This window comes from Osmerus mordax, chromosome 16, assembly GCF_038355195.1.
Source record: "Osmerus mordax isolate fOsmMor3 chromosome 16, fOsmMor3.pri, whole genome shotgun sequence".
NCBI lineage: Eukaryota > Metazoa > Chordata > Actinopteri > Osmeriformes > Osmeridae > Osmerus > Osmerus mordax.
The window spans coordinates 9342318-9357313 of NC_090065.1; the positions used below are offsets into that span (position 1 = coordinate 9342318).

At 42.2% G+C, this 14996-nt stretch overlaps 1 protein-coding gene across 1 annotated transcript; it reads right to left on the reverse strand.

The window, feature by feature from the left end:
- Positions 1-4050: 4050 nt before the first annotated feature.
- Positions 4051-14251, reverse strand: LOC136958632 (myosin-7-like). The gene is made up of 37 exons (XM_067252669.1): positions 14051-14251; positions 13788-13931; positions 13494-13650; positions 13378-13405; positions 13129-13234; positions 12913-13005; positions 12759-12822; positions 12554-12652; positions 12336-12439; positions 11997-12135; positions 11789-11907; positions 11558-11707; positions 11304-11474; positions 10890-11199; positions 10509-10585; positions 10221-10426; positions 10017-10140; positions 9590-9726; positions 9250-9505; positions 8933-9175; positions 8671-8847; positions 8440-8585; positions 8253-8343; positions 7779-8168; positions 7551-7677; positions 7346-7464; positions 7055-7251; positions 6745-6928; positions 6478-6643; positions 6206-6330; positions 5792-6100; positions 5499-5702; positions 5109-5405; positions 4917-5021; positions 4741-4836; positions 4500-4634; positions 4051-4183 (listed from the first exon to the last, which is right to left on the reverse strand). The coding sequence occupies exons 1-37, from the start codon at positions 14249-14251 to the stop codon at positions 4163-4165; spliced, it is 5817 nt and encodes a 1938-aa protein (XP_067108770.1). The 3' UTR covers positions 4051-4162.
- Positions 14252-14996: the final 745 nt, after the last annotated feature.

Below are 14996 nucleotides of genomic sequence, written 5' to 3' on the forward strand. Positions count from 1 at the left end.
CAAACCAAAGAATCCAACCAATAAAACATAATTTTAGTAGATTTTTGTGATTTCAAGATGTCTTACCTTATCAACCCCTGTAGAAAAGAATGAGGGTATGCTGGTCCTGTTGAGAAAGAAAATTGATGAGATATTGAATGTATTTTAAATATGGTCAAATACGTAATTCTTTATCCAATCTTTAAAATAACACATAGTTCCAAGTACTTTCTGTTTCAGTCCAGAGCTTTGTTCTTTTGTCTTACCTTGAGATAGAATAGTGACCTATTGGGGCTCCAACCATGTGTCCTCTTTATAAATGAAGCACTTCTTCCTAATATGGAGGTGCATCTCTGTGACCAGGAATGCCATTGTGTCTGTATATGGAGGGGCTTCATGAGTGGTGGAAAGCAATATAGAAATCAGCTGGGATAGTCTTATCAATGATGGAGTCATTGGCTTGTCCATATTAGGAGTTCCAGGGAGTGTTGTGATTAATCATTGTTTTCATCAAGCAGTGAATGGAAGACAACCCCATCTTTAAATAGACAATTGGGGAATTCCTTTGTCATCACTCTCAAAATGTACTCACAAAAGACACAGTTTTACTACTTGAAGACCATGTAGTGAGGGTGTTGCCTTTGAATATTGTATTGGGACGCCATTTAGATCATGCAGTTATTCTAAGAAAGACGTTGATATAGTTTTACAGGTATCGTTATCCATGATCCAATAAAATAAAATGTTGCCAATGTAATATTAACAAATGCAATATGTACAAGGTAATATTAAGTGATAAAAATGAGGTTTCAAATAAGATTTTTGGCAGGTTTTACCATGCCACAAGTATATCTGTTTATACTGATGTTTCAAAAATATATACTAGTATGTATTTAGGAGTAGGACACCATGCCATTCTCAATCACCCAGTAGACTTAAGAGGAGTTAATGTGTGACATTGGTAACATATTGTGTTTGGTCATCATAGCCTGGACTTTACAATCGCATAAACGACATTCTCAAATACCCAAATGGACGGTCTAAATAAAGAACATTTAGACAGTGAGATTAACCAGGCGGCAAATGTCAAGAAAAAAAGACATAGGTCTGCCACAGGTGACGTGCTTTCGATTCGCAGAAAGATAATATTGATGATGCACAATGGAAGGCCATTGGGTGGAACCAATGTGTGGCCAAGGTCACCACAGACCCCTTCTCCATTATCACCCAGCAGCCAGTGAAAGCTGCCCCCTTAGCTGCCGTCTAGTTGACATGGCATTGTGTCTTTGAGGACAAAGATAACCCTGTGAAATTCCTACAGACTGCCTCACACTGATGGAATAGGACAGGCTGCAAAGGACAGAGGGCTTTCCTAGACCAGCCATGCTAATGTTTAGGATCTACTCACCGTAGCCCACAGAGGTTTCTTTTTCACATAAATAAAGAAAGGGTGACAGGTATATTCCCTGACACATCAGAATGGGGAATACCAGCAATACAGTGGCGTCAACACTGAGCTGTGGAGCATCAAGTGGCTAGTATTCCTTCAGGCCCCTCCTCAGAATATGTCCTGTCAATATCTGATAAGGTGTCAAAGACCAAAGAAATATGACTTTTAAAGGGAGGAAACTTTAAAAGTTCCATCTAAACCATTTGCAATGCATTGAAACATCTGACAAATACTTTTAACCATTACATTTGAATATACGAATCAGTATGATAAGGTGTCTTCGGCTAATATTTACAGCCCTAAAAGGTCAATAGATAACAGGAGAGTCAAGTGCTGATGACAAGTGTGGAGATCATTTCCATTCTGATAGCTACTCCTCCCCTATACATGTCAGCTGGCGTCAGGGTGACAAAATGAAGTGAGAAATGCCATGCCACTGCTAAAGACCCAGGGAAGATAACACTAATATAGCATGCCGCCGAATGTCAAACCTGCACTTGTCATAGGAAACACAAGAAGACACGTAAATCGAAGTCAGATATTGGTTAGCGTCAAATGGGGTATCGCTGATGATCACAGTTACATTGGAATATCCACCACACATTGCAGCTAGTGTTTGTTGTCCTATCCTTTTCCTGGACTACTTCATTATTATATTCCTTAGTACATTTCTTGTAAATACTGTAGTATGTTTCTTATTTTGCTCTTTTTTTATAGATTACATTTCTTTAATTCTTTCTTAAAAATATTGTCAATTTGCAACCATTTTGAAGGGTGCCAAAGTTGAACTTTAACAAAGGTTGGAACTGATCAAAGTTTCACTTATCAAACCAAATACATGTCTTCATCTGGGATAATACTGTTAATCCTTTAACTAATCCGTGAAGTCATTGTTGATGGATACCTGTGTGTCCACTGGAGGTGTGGATGATGACTAGACATGTAATAAGAGCAGTGACAGTATTCACACCATGGCAGAATGGGTCTTTTATTAGAATCCTAAATGTCTCTCCCCCCTCCCTCCAACTCTTACTTCTAATCACAAGATCTTCCTTCAGCAGTAAGACTGCCAAGGGCCCAGAACAACACAACTAGCAAGACAAAACCTCCACAAGGTCCCTTAAGGTAAGAACTGATGTCTTGCTCACTGAAACAACTGTTTTCATTTACTACGGTAAGTTTCTTTTTGATTATTATGTAATTTAATATGGACAGTCACAAAGAGAAATTAAGACAGAATACATTCTGGTAAAGCAATTGATTGGCTATTACAAATGATCCTCCTCACTAAGACTATGAGAGAGTGTATTTTAGTAATGATCTATTAGATAATCAAGTGCATTGCACGATCTATCCTGGTCACAGTACTTACTACATGTTTGAAACATACAATTTTGGGCAAACACCTGTATAAAGAAACTGGTACTGAGTTTAGTTTTGTTGTGTGTGCATTAAATATTTCTTACATACAGTGTCTACTTCAAGATATGAGTTATACATTCTTTGTGTGTGTGTGTGTGTGTGTGTGTGTGTGTGTGTGTGTGTGTGTGTGTGTGTGTGTGTGTGTGTGTGTGTGTGTGTGTGTGTGTGTGTGTGTGTGTGTGTGTGTGTAATTATATCCTTAACTCTATTTGGATGATCAATGATGCAAAAAATATTTTCAAAAATTGAAAAATGAAAAATAAAATGTTGTATTAAATCTAAACAGACTTCAGAGGAGTATGTGTGTGCATGTGGTTGAGTGGCAGAGGGATTTATGACAGCCAGCTGCTTGTGATTATCTGTGGCCTGGCTATGTATGCTGTTTTATTGTGTGACCTTGACACCCCAACTCTTTAGCTTTCCTGAACGCTCTATTTTGAGAACAAAAGATTTGTTTTGTCTCTCTCTATTTTTGCAATCATCACCTCGCATTTCAAACACTTAAGCCTGCCCACCCTAGTTCATGGCTTCCATGGGCTTCCATGGGCTTCTCTGTCCACTGCCAAGCCCTTCTCATGTTCCCTATTCCTGCATGCTCATTTTTTATCTCTGTGCTACCGTCAGAGGGCATGCTTGACCCTCAGGATTCCTCAGATAACCCTATCACTACCCATCAACACTCTGATAGTCATGAATATAGACATGTAGCTGAGACTACAGTGTGCAAATGAATCTGTGTGGTTCTGTTTCTGTACGGGGGTAACTGATACAACTGTCTAACCCCAACCCCATACTTTAAGAAGCACAATTTGACACAGGATTTGTTTTTTATGTGTTTCTTGCAGTGATACTCATGGTATTTTTTTCAAAATATCCGCGTATTGTTAATCAGTTGTTTTAATAATCATTAGTTTTGTATTGAATCGATTTCTCCCTAAACTATTTAACTGTTTTACTAAACTACCACTGTATTACTAAAGAGAGTGCAATTTTGCCATCTTAATGGCTGCAGTAACTGTCATTAAATGTTTTATGGTAAATACTTTTTAGTAGATTTTTCATTGGATGTCATTGCATTTTTAAATGGTTTTTAGTTGTAGATAAGATATTCAACTCAGGCCACTTTTTTACCTAAAGTAAAGACCTACATTTATTAAATGGCTGGGAAACAAGGCTGGAGACCGAATATTCAGACTGATGGATGACATTTTATTTCACACAATTATAGGATGTGAACAGGATGTGAACAGTGATGGAAGAGGGGAATCTACAGCACACAGCAGAATAGGATTTTCAGAAGGGTCCAAAACTTCACTCCTCATCAAACCCTTTCTGTGATGACCAGGGATATTGGAAGGAAAAGAGAGAAGATAGTAAGTGCCAGCTTGCAAGCTGAGTATATTACAATTAGTATGTTTGAATAGGTAACTGATTAGGTGTCACAGAAAAAAACACATTAGTGCAGCAAATGTATCACAGCATAGAGTAAAATAAAGATAGGAATAGTAAGCTGCTTGTAGAGAGATGACTACGCAGTATTAAGGACATACAATTATTAGTGAAACAGCGAGGCAGCTGACAGAGGGCAGCATGAACAAGAGGCAGATGCCACGGATTGGCCCCCGTGCTGTGTGCAGTTGTTGCTAACCTTGGAACCAGCATCCCGGCTCTTGGCACGCAGCTTGTTGACCTGAGACTCAGCGATGTCAGCTCTCTCCTCGGCCTCTTCAAGCTCGTGCTGGATCTTCCGGAACTTTCCCAGATGAATGTTAGCCTGCTCCTCCTGTCACAGGCAAGCCAATGATACCAACAACCATTAGGCCTACTACCAAACCAGGGAGAGAACTACTTTACTTTACTTTGTATGTTCACTGGATGTTAACACTTACAGCCTCCTCTGCAGCTCTCTTGTAGGCTTTGACTTTCAGTTGCAGCTTGTCCACAAGGTCCTGCAGGCGGGCCATGTTCTTACGGTCTTCCTCAGTCTGTAAAGCAGTTTTGAGTACATTTGACACTCTTTCCTGTGACTTTATGCCAATATATCACACTGTATATGTGCATTTACCTGATAGGTTAGCTCCTTGATACGGCGCTCGTATTTCCGGATGCCCTTCACAGACTCACTGCCCCTTTTTTGCTCCGCTTCAACCTCCATCTCTAGCTCCCTCACCTGGCCAATACAACCAGGAGTTACAGCAATAAAAGGCCCACCCCCAAAAATGTCGATTCAACAGTTTTGATGATGACAGTAACTCACCCTGGCCTCCAGCTTCTGCATCTGCTTCTTCCCTCCCTTCATTGCGATCTGTTCGGCCTCGTCCAGACGGTGCTGCAGGTCCTTGATGGTCTGCTCCATGTTCTTCTTCATCCTCTCAAGGTGAGAGCTGGTGTCCTGCTCCTTCTTCAGCTCCTCGGCCATCATGGCCGCGTCCGTGATGGCCTTCTTGGCCTTCTCTTCAGCATTTCTGCACTCCTGCACCGCCTCCTCCACCTCGGTCTGAAGCTGGGATGTATCGCACTCCAGCTTCTTCTTCTGGTTCAGCAGGCTGGTATTCTATTCATACACATAGGTCGATGTAGATTTGAACCATCTGAAAAACGTGAACATGAAATTGAAGAAATTCCTTAATTGCATGCTCCACCTTACTTGTGAGTGCAGCAGCTGGACTCTTTCAGAGACATCCAGAAGCTCTTGCTCAGCAAGCTTACGACCTCTCTCAGTCTGTTCTACCAAGGATCTCAACTCCTCCAATTCAGCCTGCATTAGATTGTTGCGTCTCTCCACAATAGCAGCGTTCTCTTTGAGATCCTCATTGGCTCGAAGAGTGTCATCAAGCTGCAGCTGGGCATCCTGGAAGATCAGAAAATATCCAAAAGATGTATTGCTGTTAAGAAGTCTTCTCAGTTCAGCCAAATATGTTGACTCTTGTGATCCTTTACCTTAACATGAGCTTGAACAGACTTGAGCTGCTTCTGGGCCTCGGCTGCCTGTCTGTTGGACTGGCTGAGCTGGATCTCCATCTCATTGAGGTCTCCCTCCATCTTCTTCTTCAGTCTCATGGCCTCGTTTCTGCTTCTGGTCTCTGCTTCCACAGCACTCTGCAGGATATCTATGGTCCTCTGCAGGTTTCTCTTGGTCTGCTCCATCTCCTCATCCTTTTCAGCCAGCTTGCGCTCAATGTCAGCCTTCACTTGGTTAAACTCAAGCTGGGCCCTTAAAATCTTTCCTTCCTCGTGCTCTAGGGAACCCTGGGATTTAAATATGCAATGAAAGTTTTAATATCAAAAACTGTTAAACAAACAATCAAGAATAGGTGGAACAACTCCTGGCTGTGAGAAATAGTTCAAACGTACCTCTGCTTCCTCTAGAGCAGATTGAATATCTGCCTTCTCCTGCTCCAACTGTTTACGGGTCTTCTCCAACTCATGAATGGTCTTTGCTCCCTCGCCAAGCTGTTCAGTCAAATCAGTAATCTCCTCTGAAAAAAATATTTAAGTTGCACTCAATTGGTACCACCCAAAGTCAAAGTCTATACATCCCTTTGATAGATTATTAATTAAATTATTTAGATTGTCCTTCCTGATCTCCATATATCTAATTTGTACAGACCTGAACTGACACTTACCTTGAAGATTCTTGTTCTCCCTTTTTATGGTTTCCAAATGATCCAGAGATTCCTCATAAGAGTTCTTCAGCTTGAAGAGCTCAGTGCTCAGAGACCTAGCCTCCTTCTGGGAGCTCTCCAACTCACACTGAGACTCCTCATACTTCTGCTTCCACTCTGACAGCACCTAGAATCAGTAGGTCCAACACATTATGCATGAAAGATCAAGCCTTCTTTCTACTTTCAAAATGTATCATGTCAGGATCAATACCAGAAAATAGGATTTACTTTATCAAAGTTTCTTTGCTTCTTGTCCAAGGCATTAGCAGCAGCATTAGACCTTTCCACATCCACCATGAGATCTTCAATCTCATTCTGGAGTCTGTGTTTGGTCTTCTCCAAGGAGGAACATTTGGCATTCACTGCCTCTACAGCCTCCTCAGCATCTTGTAGACGCTGAGCCAGCTTCTTCCTGATTTCAATGAAAAGGGACACCAATTGTGACTAAGAAATGCACAAAAAATGAATAGTTGGTATAGCACTTCAGACTTTTCCAGGGTTTTGTTAGTACAACATTTAAATGAACGTTTATCTTTACTTGGCCTCCTCCAGCTCGTCTGTCCTCTGGATGGCATCAGTTTCATACTTGGTCCTCCACTGAGCCACCTCAGAGTTGCACTTGGACATGCCACGTTGTAGCTCTGCCTTGGCCTCCTGTTCTTCCTCAAACTGCTCCCTCAGCAGGTCAGAGTCATGGCGGGCAGACTGCACTGCATGAGCCAGAGCATTCTTTGCCTGGTAGGAGTGGAATGAGAGCAATAGTTGTCAAGGGCATTACGTTAAACACATGCTGTACAGAATATATTACATTCATCAGGAATTGTTGTACCTTCACTTCCTCATCAAGTTGTCTTTTTAGATCTTCAAGTTGTTGACTATAAGACGTTTTTCCTCTTGTGAGCTGTGAAATGAGAGATTCCTTTTCTTCCACTTGTCTGCTTAGCTCACCTGAAAAATGTGTAAACTGTGTCACCTACCACATTAATGTGAGGATGTGTAGATCTATCTGTAAATATGACATTGTATCTACATACCATTCTCTGATAGAAGTTTAGCTCTCTGAGTTGTGAAGTCATTAAGGGATCTTTGGAATTCATCGCACTTGTTTCTATATTCATTAGCTTGATCCTCCATGGTTCTGCTAAGTTTCTCCAAGTTGGTCTTCAAAATGAAAAGCATGAAAAACCTTTAGCCACCGTCCTCACAAGCATAAAGGTTCTAGATCTCAAGCACTGCTGTACATTTAGCCGTGACGTATTTACCTTCGACTTCACAAGCTGCTCCATGCTGGAGATCACATCGTCAAGCTCCAGCCTGAGCTCACTCTTCTCCTTCTCCAGTTTCTGCTTCACTCTCTGCAGATTATCGACCTGCTCTCCCAGGTCAGCCATGCTGTCAGCTTGTTTCTTCCTCAGTGTGGCAGTGGTGGACTCATGCTGCAGAGTGGCCTCTTCGAGGTCTCTGCGGAGTTTCTGGAACTCAGTCTCCCTCTTCTTGTTCATCTCAATCTGGGCCGTCGTTGATCCACCAGCCTCCTCCAGCCTCTCACTGATCTCCTCGAGCTCTCTGGCCAGGTCTGCCCTCTGCTTCTCCACCTTGGCCCGGGCAGCTCTCTCTGCCTCAAGCTCCTCTTCTAATTCCTCCACACGAGCCTATAGCACCGTAGGACGTTTCGTTGCAGTAAAACAAACACCCACTTAGCATACTGACATCAAACATGGATGAAGACCTTTTACCTGCAGCTCCTTGATCTTCTTCTGCAGCTGTATTATCATGGACTGTTCATCCTCAATCTTACTATTCAGCTGGCTGACCTCAAAGTCCTTCCTGAAAATGATTTTGTTTGAGTCGTTAAAATGTTCACGCGTAAATCAAGATGCGAATAGTGTGCCGAATGTGTTTCAATGCGAAAAAAGGTCATACTTCTTAAGGCGTTCCTCTAATTGCTGTTTATCATTCTCCAGGTCCATTACGCTCTCCTGGCTTAACTTCAAATCACCCTCCAGCTTTCTCTTGCCTCTCTCAAGGTCCATACGAACCTTCTTCTCTTGTTCTAGCGACCCCTCAAGCTGCATTGGGGAATGAACAAAATATAATGGTTAACAATGTCTACATACATTTTGATAACTTGATATTCTCGTCTTCAGGTCTTACATCATCAACTTGTTGCTCCAGCTTAGTCTTGGCCTTGGTCAGAGTGTTGACTTTGTCTTCTTCACTCTGCAGGTCGTCCAGTGTTTGCTGATGAGCTTCCTGCAAAGCTTTCTTCTCCTTAGTCAGCTTGGCGATGATTTCTTCCAGAGCAGCCATTTCCTCAGTCATATTCTTCACCTGTAAACAAAGATGTTGAGCAACCAGAAGATGGTGACATGTTTTTGTTTTCAAAACAACTCAACAAATCAAAGATTGATCTGACCTTGTTCTCAGTGGCATGTTTCTCCTTCTCCACTTTGGCCAGGGTAAGCTCCAGATCATCAATGTCCTTCTTCAGCTCAGAACATTCGTCCTCCAGCTTCCTCTTCTTTGCAGTGAGTTCAGCATTCATCTCCTCCTCATCCTCAAGTCTTTCTGTCAGCTCTTTGGCTTTGGCCTCCATCTGTATCTTGTTCTTAATCAGCCCCTCACATCTCTCCTCAGCATCGCCGAGGTTGTCTTGCTCCTGCCAAAAAATTTAATACTAAACTAATAAAAAACATCAGGAAAAATTAAGAAATGAAGACTGTTCAAGCTTACCGCCTGGACTTGCAGCTGTAGGTCATTCTTCTCTTGGAGAAGAGAGACCATTTTTTCCTCAAGTTCCTTTCTGCGGGTCTCTGACTTTGCATAGGCCTCTTTCAGCTTCAGGAACTCGTCCTTCATGTTGGCCATCTCCTTTTCTGACTCAGCCGATTTCAGCAGAGGCTTGATCTTGAAGAACAGCTTCATCCAGGGCCAATTCTTGACCCCCATAAAGGCTCGCACATTCCATTGTATGACGAGCAATGCATCCCTGTGAAAATGTATATTCAATGATATACACATACAACATAGCACCCCTAGGTAAGTCAATGGGTTTGTTCATTATTTGTCTGACCTGCGCTCAACAATCTTTTGGAATTCAATTCTTGCAAGTAGACCTCGAGCTCTTGACTGGACTCCAGTGATGATGAGTGACAAACGGTCATCTCGCATCTCCTCCAGAGTCCCCAGGAGTCCAGCCTTAAAGAACACCTTGAAGAGATTTCCAAGAGAGCATATTAACAACAGCAAATCAACATACTTTAAAAGATTCCATTCTAATCCCACTTAGTACTGCTAGTTTATGTACCCTTAGTATAGATAGTCCACATATTTAAATTTTAGGTCCCTATATGTTTATTGTATGCACCTTCCTGCCAAACCAAATTCCTTGTCTGTGCAAACTTTCATGGCGAATAAATCCCATTCTGATTCTGATTCTGAGATTCCTTTTTAAGACGCCTCATTTTTACTATTAGTATTTTGAAATTAATTTGTTTTACCTTAGTGTGTCCAAACTTGTATTGACTGTGGTCTATATCCAGAGAGCCCAGAAGTTTCTCTGCTCCTTTTTTGCTGTCAATGAACTGACCCTCAGGGATAGCAGCAGGATTCAGGATACGATATCTGTCATACATGAAGCATCTGTTAGTCCTAATCTTTAAACTCCTTGTTTCAAAAGAACAATTGCAAAAGGCAATCTAAACCTCTGTTTGAAGTCTCCATATAGGATCCTGTTAGGGAAGCCCTTTCTGCAAATCCTGATGCCTTCCAGGACACCGTTACAGCGCAGCTGGTGCATCACCAAAGGATTCTCCATGGCCCCAGGAGTCTTGGTCTCATTGGGGATGATGCAGCGCACAAAGTGAGGGTGAGTCGACCTCAAGTTGGTCATCAGCTTGTTGAGGTTCTCCTGTGGTAGAAATGAAATAATTTGTTTACCATGATGAATATATTCAATGTTTGAAATGTTTTATTAAAAAACGCCCACCCACCCTGTGAAGAGCTGACACAGTTTGGAAAGTAGAACCTTTTTTCTTCTTCTCCTTCTTTCCACCACTCTCTACCGGAACTGAAAAGAAAATAGAACAAGGAAAATTCACTACCTTGAAATTGCTACTGGATAACAGAGTGGGATAAACTTTACATTAAAATGACATGAACTATCATGTAATTACATATCAATACTAATTAATTTGCATGAAGTGTTTGTGGTATAGGTCCTTTCAAAAGTGTGAGAAGGCACAAAATGGACGGAGTATGGGAAACAGAAGAGAGACAAACACACAACACACAACAATACACAATGCATGCCCTAGCACGTGTCCAGATAGGTTCAGACCAGTACAATTGTTGCTATGGAACATTTATTGTACCTGCATCTGATCCAGCATAATTGGCAAATAGGACAGGCAGTAACTTCAGTGCTGACTTCTGGTAAAGTCCAACAACAGTCTCATTCAGAGGGTCCTTGTTCTTCACCAGCCAGTTACCGATGTTGTAATCCACAGTGCCAGCATAGTGAACCAGGGCAAAATGGGCCTCTGGTTTTCCCTTGACAATCCTGGGCTTCTGGAAGTTGTTGGATTTGCCCAGGTGGTTGTCATAAAGTTTGGCTTTGAAGGAAGTATCACTGGCCTTGGGGAACATGCACTCCTCTTCAAGGATGGACATGATACCCATGGGCTGAAACAAAAGGATTTATTGGATTTGTTTGAATTGTAATTATAGATGAATATTTAGATTCAGAGCATATGTCAACCTGAGTTCAGAAATATCATATTACTAACCTTCTCAATGAGATCAATGCAAGCCTGCAAGTCCATACCAAAGTCAATGAATGTCCACTCAATTCCCTCTTTCTTGTACTCTTCCTGCTCCAGTACAAACATGTGGTGGTTGAAAAACTGTTGCAGTTTCTCATTGGTGAAGTTGATGCAGAGCTGTTCAAAGGTGTTGAACTGTGGGGGTAGACGTTACAGCAACTCACATACAGCTGTCTATACTGATAGTTCCAGAATATATTAATTGTCAAGAGACTCACATCGAATATCTCAAATCCAGCTATGTCCAGTACTCCAATAAAGTACTGGCGGGGTTGCTTGGTCTCCAGTGATTGGTTGATTCTCACCACCATCCAAAGGAACATCCTCTCATACACAGCTTTAGACAGGGCACCGATGGCAGAGTACACCTGCGACACCAAGCACAAAGGATCATATCACTACGTCTGAATCTGTCCAGAGAAATAATGTTTGTTTCTAGAATAACTCACCTGTGCGACACTCTGTCCCTTGGTGACCCACTCATTCCCTACTTTGACCCTTGGATGACAGAGACCCTTAATGAGGTCAGCAGAGTTGAGGCCCATCAGATATGAAACTTTGTCAGCATCTGGAGAAGGGGATTAACTTTTGTAACTGCATGAAATAGTCTTAGAACAGACCAACACTACTGCCAGTATGCTCTAAATGAGCACTTACCCTCAGTTCCATCAGCCTCTGCCTGTTCCTCACGTTGTTTCTGCTTGTACTTCATGTTGCCAAGGTGCATGATAGCTCCCGTCAGTTTGTACACTGAGTTTTTCTCCTCTTGAGTAAAGCCCAGCACATCGAAGGCACTCTGGAAATTTGAGCAATCAGTCAAGAAATCCATGATAAATATCTGTCAGCCACATCATTTTTCTTATCATATTTTAGCTTCATCATCATTATCATCCCAAACCCACAAAATTCGGAAATACTTTTTTTTATATATATAATAATTTGTTTCTTATCACTGTAAAATAAAATGCTACATATCTAATTGAATAAACAACTCACATCTGTTGCCATTAGTTCGTCAGCATCGTCAATAGAGGCCACAGTGGTCTCCCCCTGAGAGATGAAGGCGTAGTCATAAGGGTTAGCTGTCACCAGCAGCATCTCTGGAGGGTAGACAGTTTGAGACAGACATGTGTTAACAGATTAACAGGCTTCCAGACATCCTTTCAATACACACATGGTAAGCAGCAAGCGGTGGTGCTGTCACTCATACTGACCCAGGAGCTCAGGCTTCTTGTTAGACAAAATCTGGTAGAAGACGTGGTAGTCTCTCTCAGCCTTGAGCTGAAAGGTGACACGAGACTTCTCAAGCAAGTCTGAAGAGAATGACACAGACAAGAAGAAAATTCAGCTGTCCCTAATAAACAGAAATACATTGTTTGGAAACGTTGTGTGAGATGTTGTCGGTAACGTTGTCCTTACATGTCTCAATGTCAGCTGAAGCTAACTTTCCTCTGGTGTCAAAATGAATTCGGATGAATTTACCCTGTAAAATAAAAGGTTTATAAAAATGTATCTGGATAATGATTTGTATTTATATATCAACAATCAACTTCAATATCTATCCGAAACATACAAATCTCGAGGAGTTGTCATTCCTGATGGTCTTGGCGTTACCAAAAGCCTCCAGAGCTGGGTTAGCCTGAATGATTTGATCCTCCAGGGTCCCCTGTTATTGATACACGTCAGAGACTTTGCTTAAATATCTCTTAAATATGTTGAATGGGTGTGTCTGGAGGATGCACAAACACAGCACCTCCACTGTGTGTGAAAGCAGTAAGTGGCTAAAGACCTTGTTTTGAGCTGCTTGATCTTTCTTCCCACCAGACGCTGCAATGCTTGCAAAGTACTGGATGACTCTCTTTGTGTTCACAGTCTTTCCTGCACCAGATTCTCCACTGGAAACACACAATACAGCCAGCGGTCTTTAGTGAACTCAGCCTGGCATTCTTCAAACGTTCAAATCTAACAGCAGAATAACCCACTATCAGAGTATGCATGTGATATCGTTGATAGCCACATGGAAAGAGTTAGAACTTACGTGATCAAAATAGACTGGTTCTCTCTGTCTGTAATTGATGTAGGACACAATAATCATATTAGAACTCGACAGCGCTTCACACCTTCCTTGAATTACAAAGTTTAAATCAAGTTTACCTTTCAGCATGTACTGATAGGCATTGTCAGAGATGGAGAAGATGTGAGGAGGAGCTTCACTCCTCTTCTTTCCTCTGTAGGCTTCCACCACCTCCTGGTTGTAGACTGGCAGCCATTTGTAGGGGTTGACAGTCACACAGAACAGCCCAGAGTAGGTCTGCCAACAAATATTTAAAAACATTTTACTCCTCATTATAGAAATAAAAGTGCTAATGCTATGCCATGTGTCAACCACAGCAAAGGGATACTAAACACAGAAAGGATAGTTGTAAACGACATGATGTTCCCTCTCACGTAGATCATCCATGCTGCATAACGCTCTTTGAGGTTGAACAGAACAGCAGGCTCATGGAGGAAGGTCAGCATGGCCATGTCTTCGATCTTGTCAAATTTGGGAGGATTCCGTTGCAGGATCTGAGATTCCTTAACGGTCAACGTCTGGGTGGGAGAGATGACAGTGTTACCAAGCCGTTGCATTTGCAACTGTCAATGACATACACAAACACAACCGAATCAAATCGTTTGGATCGTACAGACGACTGCTCTGAAACACTAACCTTCCCATTCTGAGTATCCACAGTGACCTTCTCTCCTTCCCGGCTGGCGATGGAAGCCTTGACAAACTCCTCCACAGGGTCGGGCACAAAGCATTCCTTCTTCATGTCAAAGAGTTGAGTCTGGGCCTCCAGACGCTCCATGTCAGACTTCCTCAGGTAAGGGGCTGCTGCCCCGAACACGGCCATCATCGCGTCACCCATAGTTGCACTGACGGGACGCGGGATGTCAAATGACTGTCATCTTTTTGTCCATTGTCTGTCTCGTGTTTTGCATGCACATGATTATAACACAAATGATTATGAACACTAGGCATGCGCATAATCCTCCCTTTTCATAGTCAACGTTCAGAAGAGGTTACCTGTAGTCTCAAGTGCTCGGAGGTGGAGGTGGAACGTGTACAATATTTTGCCACTCCTGGAGAAAGATGGTTAGAGTTAAGACTGTCAGGAAAGACACATGTTGGCATTAGAGAGAAGGTGAAGGTGCCTCTGTGTAACACAGGAAAGAGAATAGTTAACAGCAAAATAAAGAAGAGCAACTATTTGTATGTCACTGTTGATAAGAAAGCGTCTAACTAAATAAAATATCATGGAACAATGGACCAGTGGGGAGAACTTACACTAAAGCCAGACCAGGACCCTGCTGCTGTTCGGCACTGTATCTAAGGTAACCAACCCACAGATCAAATATATATAACCTGCAGGCCCTGCCCTAAAAGGTCAAAAACACAGCCAACTTGTGACCGCACTTACTCTCAAGCATTCACAGCCAAACACGCGCATACCTATTATCTCAAAATACCACTTCTGATACACGAGTGACAGATTTGATAGCTGTATGTGTCCTGCACCCCGTCCCCCAAACGCATATCTCCGGTCTGGTGTGTCACTTTTTGGGAACACATCCAGGAATCTTACATTTCTATTCTGTGAGTCACACTCAAAC

Bases quoted from the DNA above. Each gene is read 5' to 3' on its own strand.
- LOC136958632 (XM_067252669.1), bottom strand. From the start codon at position 14,251: ATGGGTGACGCGATGATGGCCGTGTTCGGGGCAGCAGCCCCTTACCTG. The intron at 13,932-14,050 runs GTTAGTGTTTCA...TCTCCCACCCAG, and splicing joins TGGATACTCAGAATGGGAAG to ACGTTGACCGTTAAGGAATC. The intron at 13,651-13,787 runs GTGAGAGGGAAC...ATTTGTTGGCAG, and splicing joins ATGCAGCATGGATGATCTAC to ACCTACTCTGGGCTGTTCTG.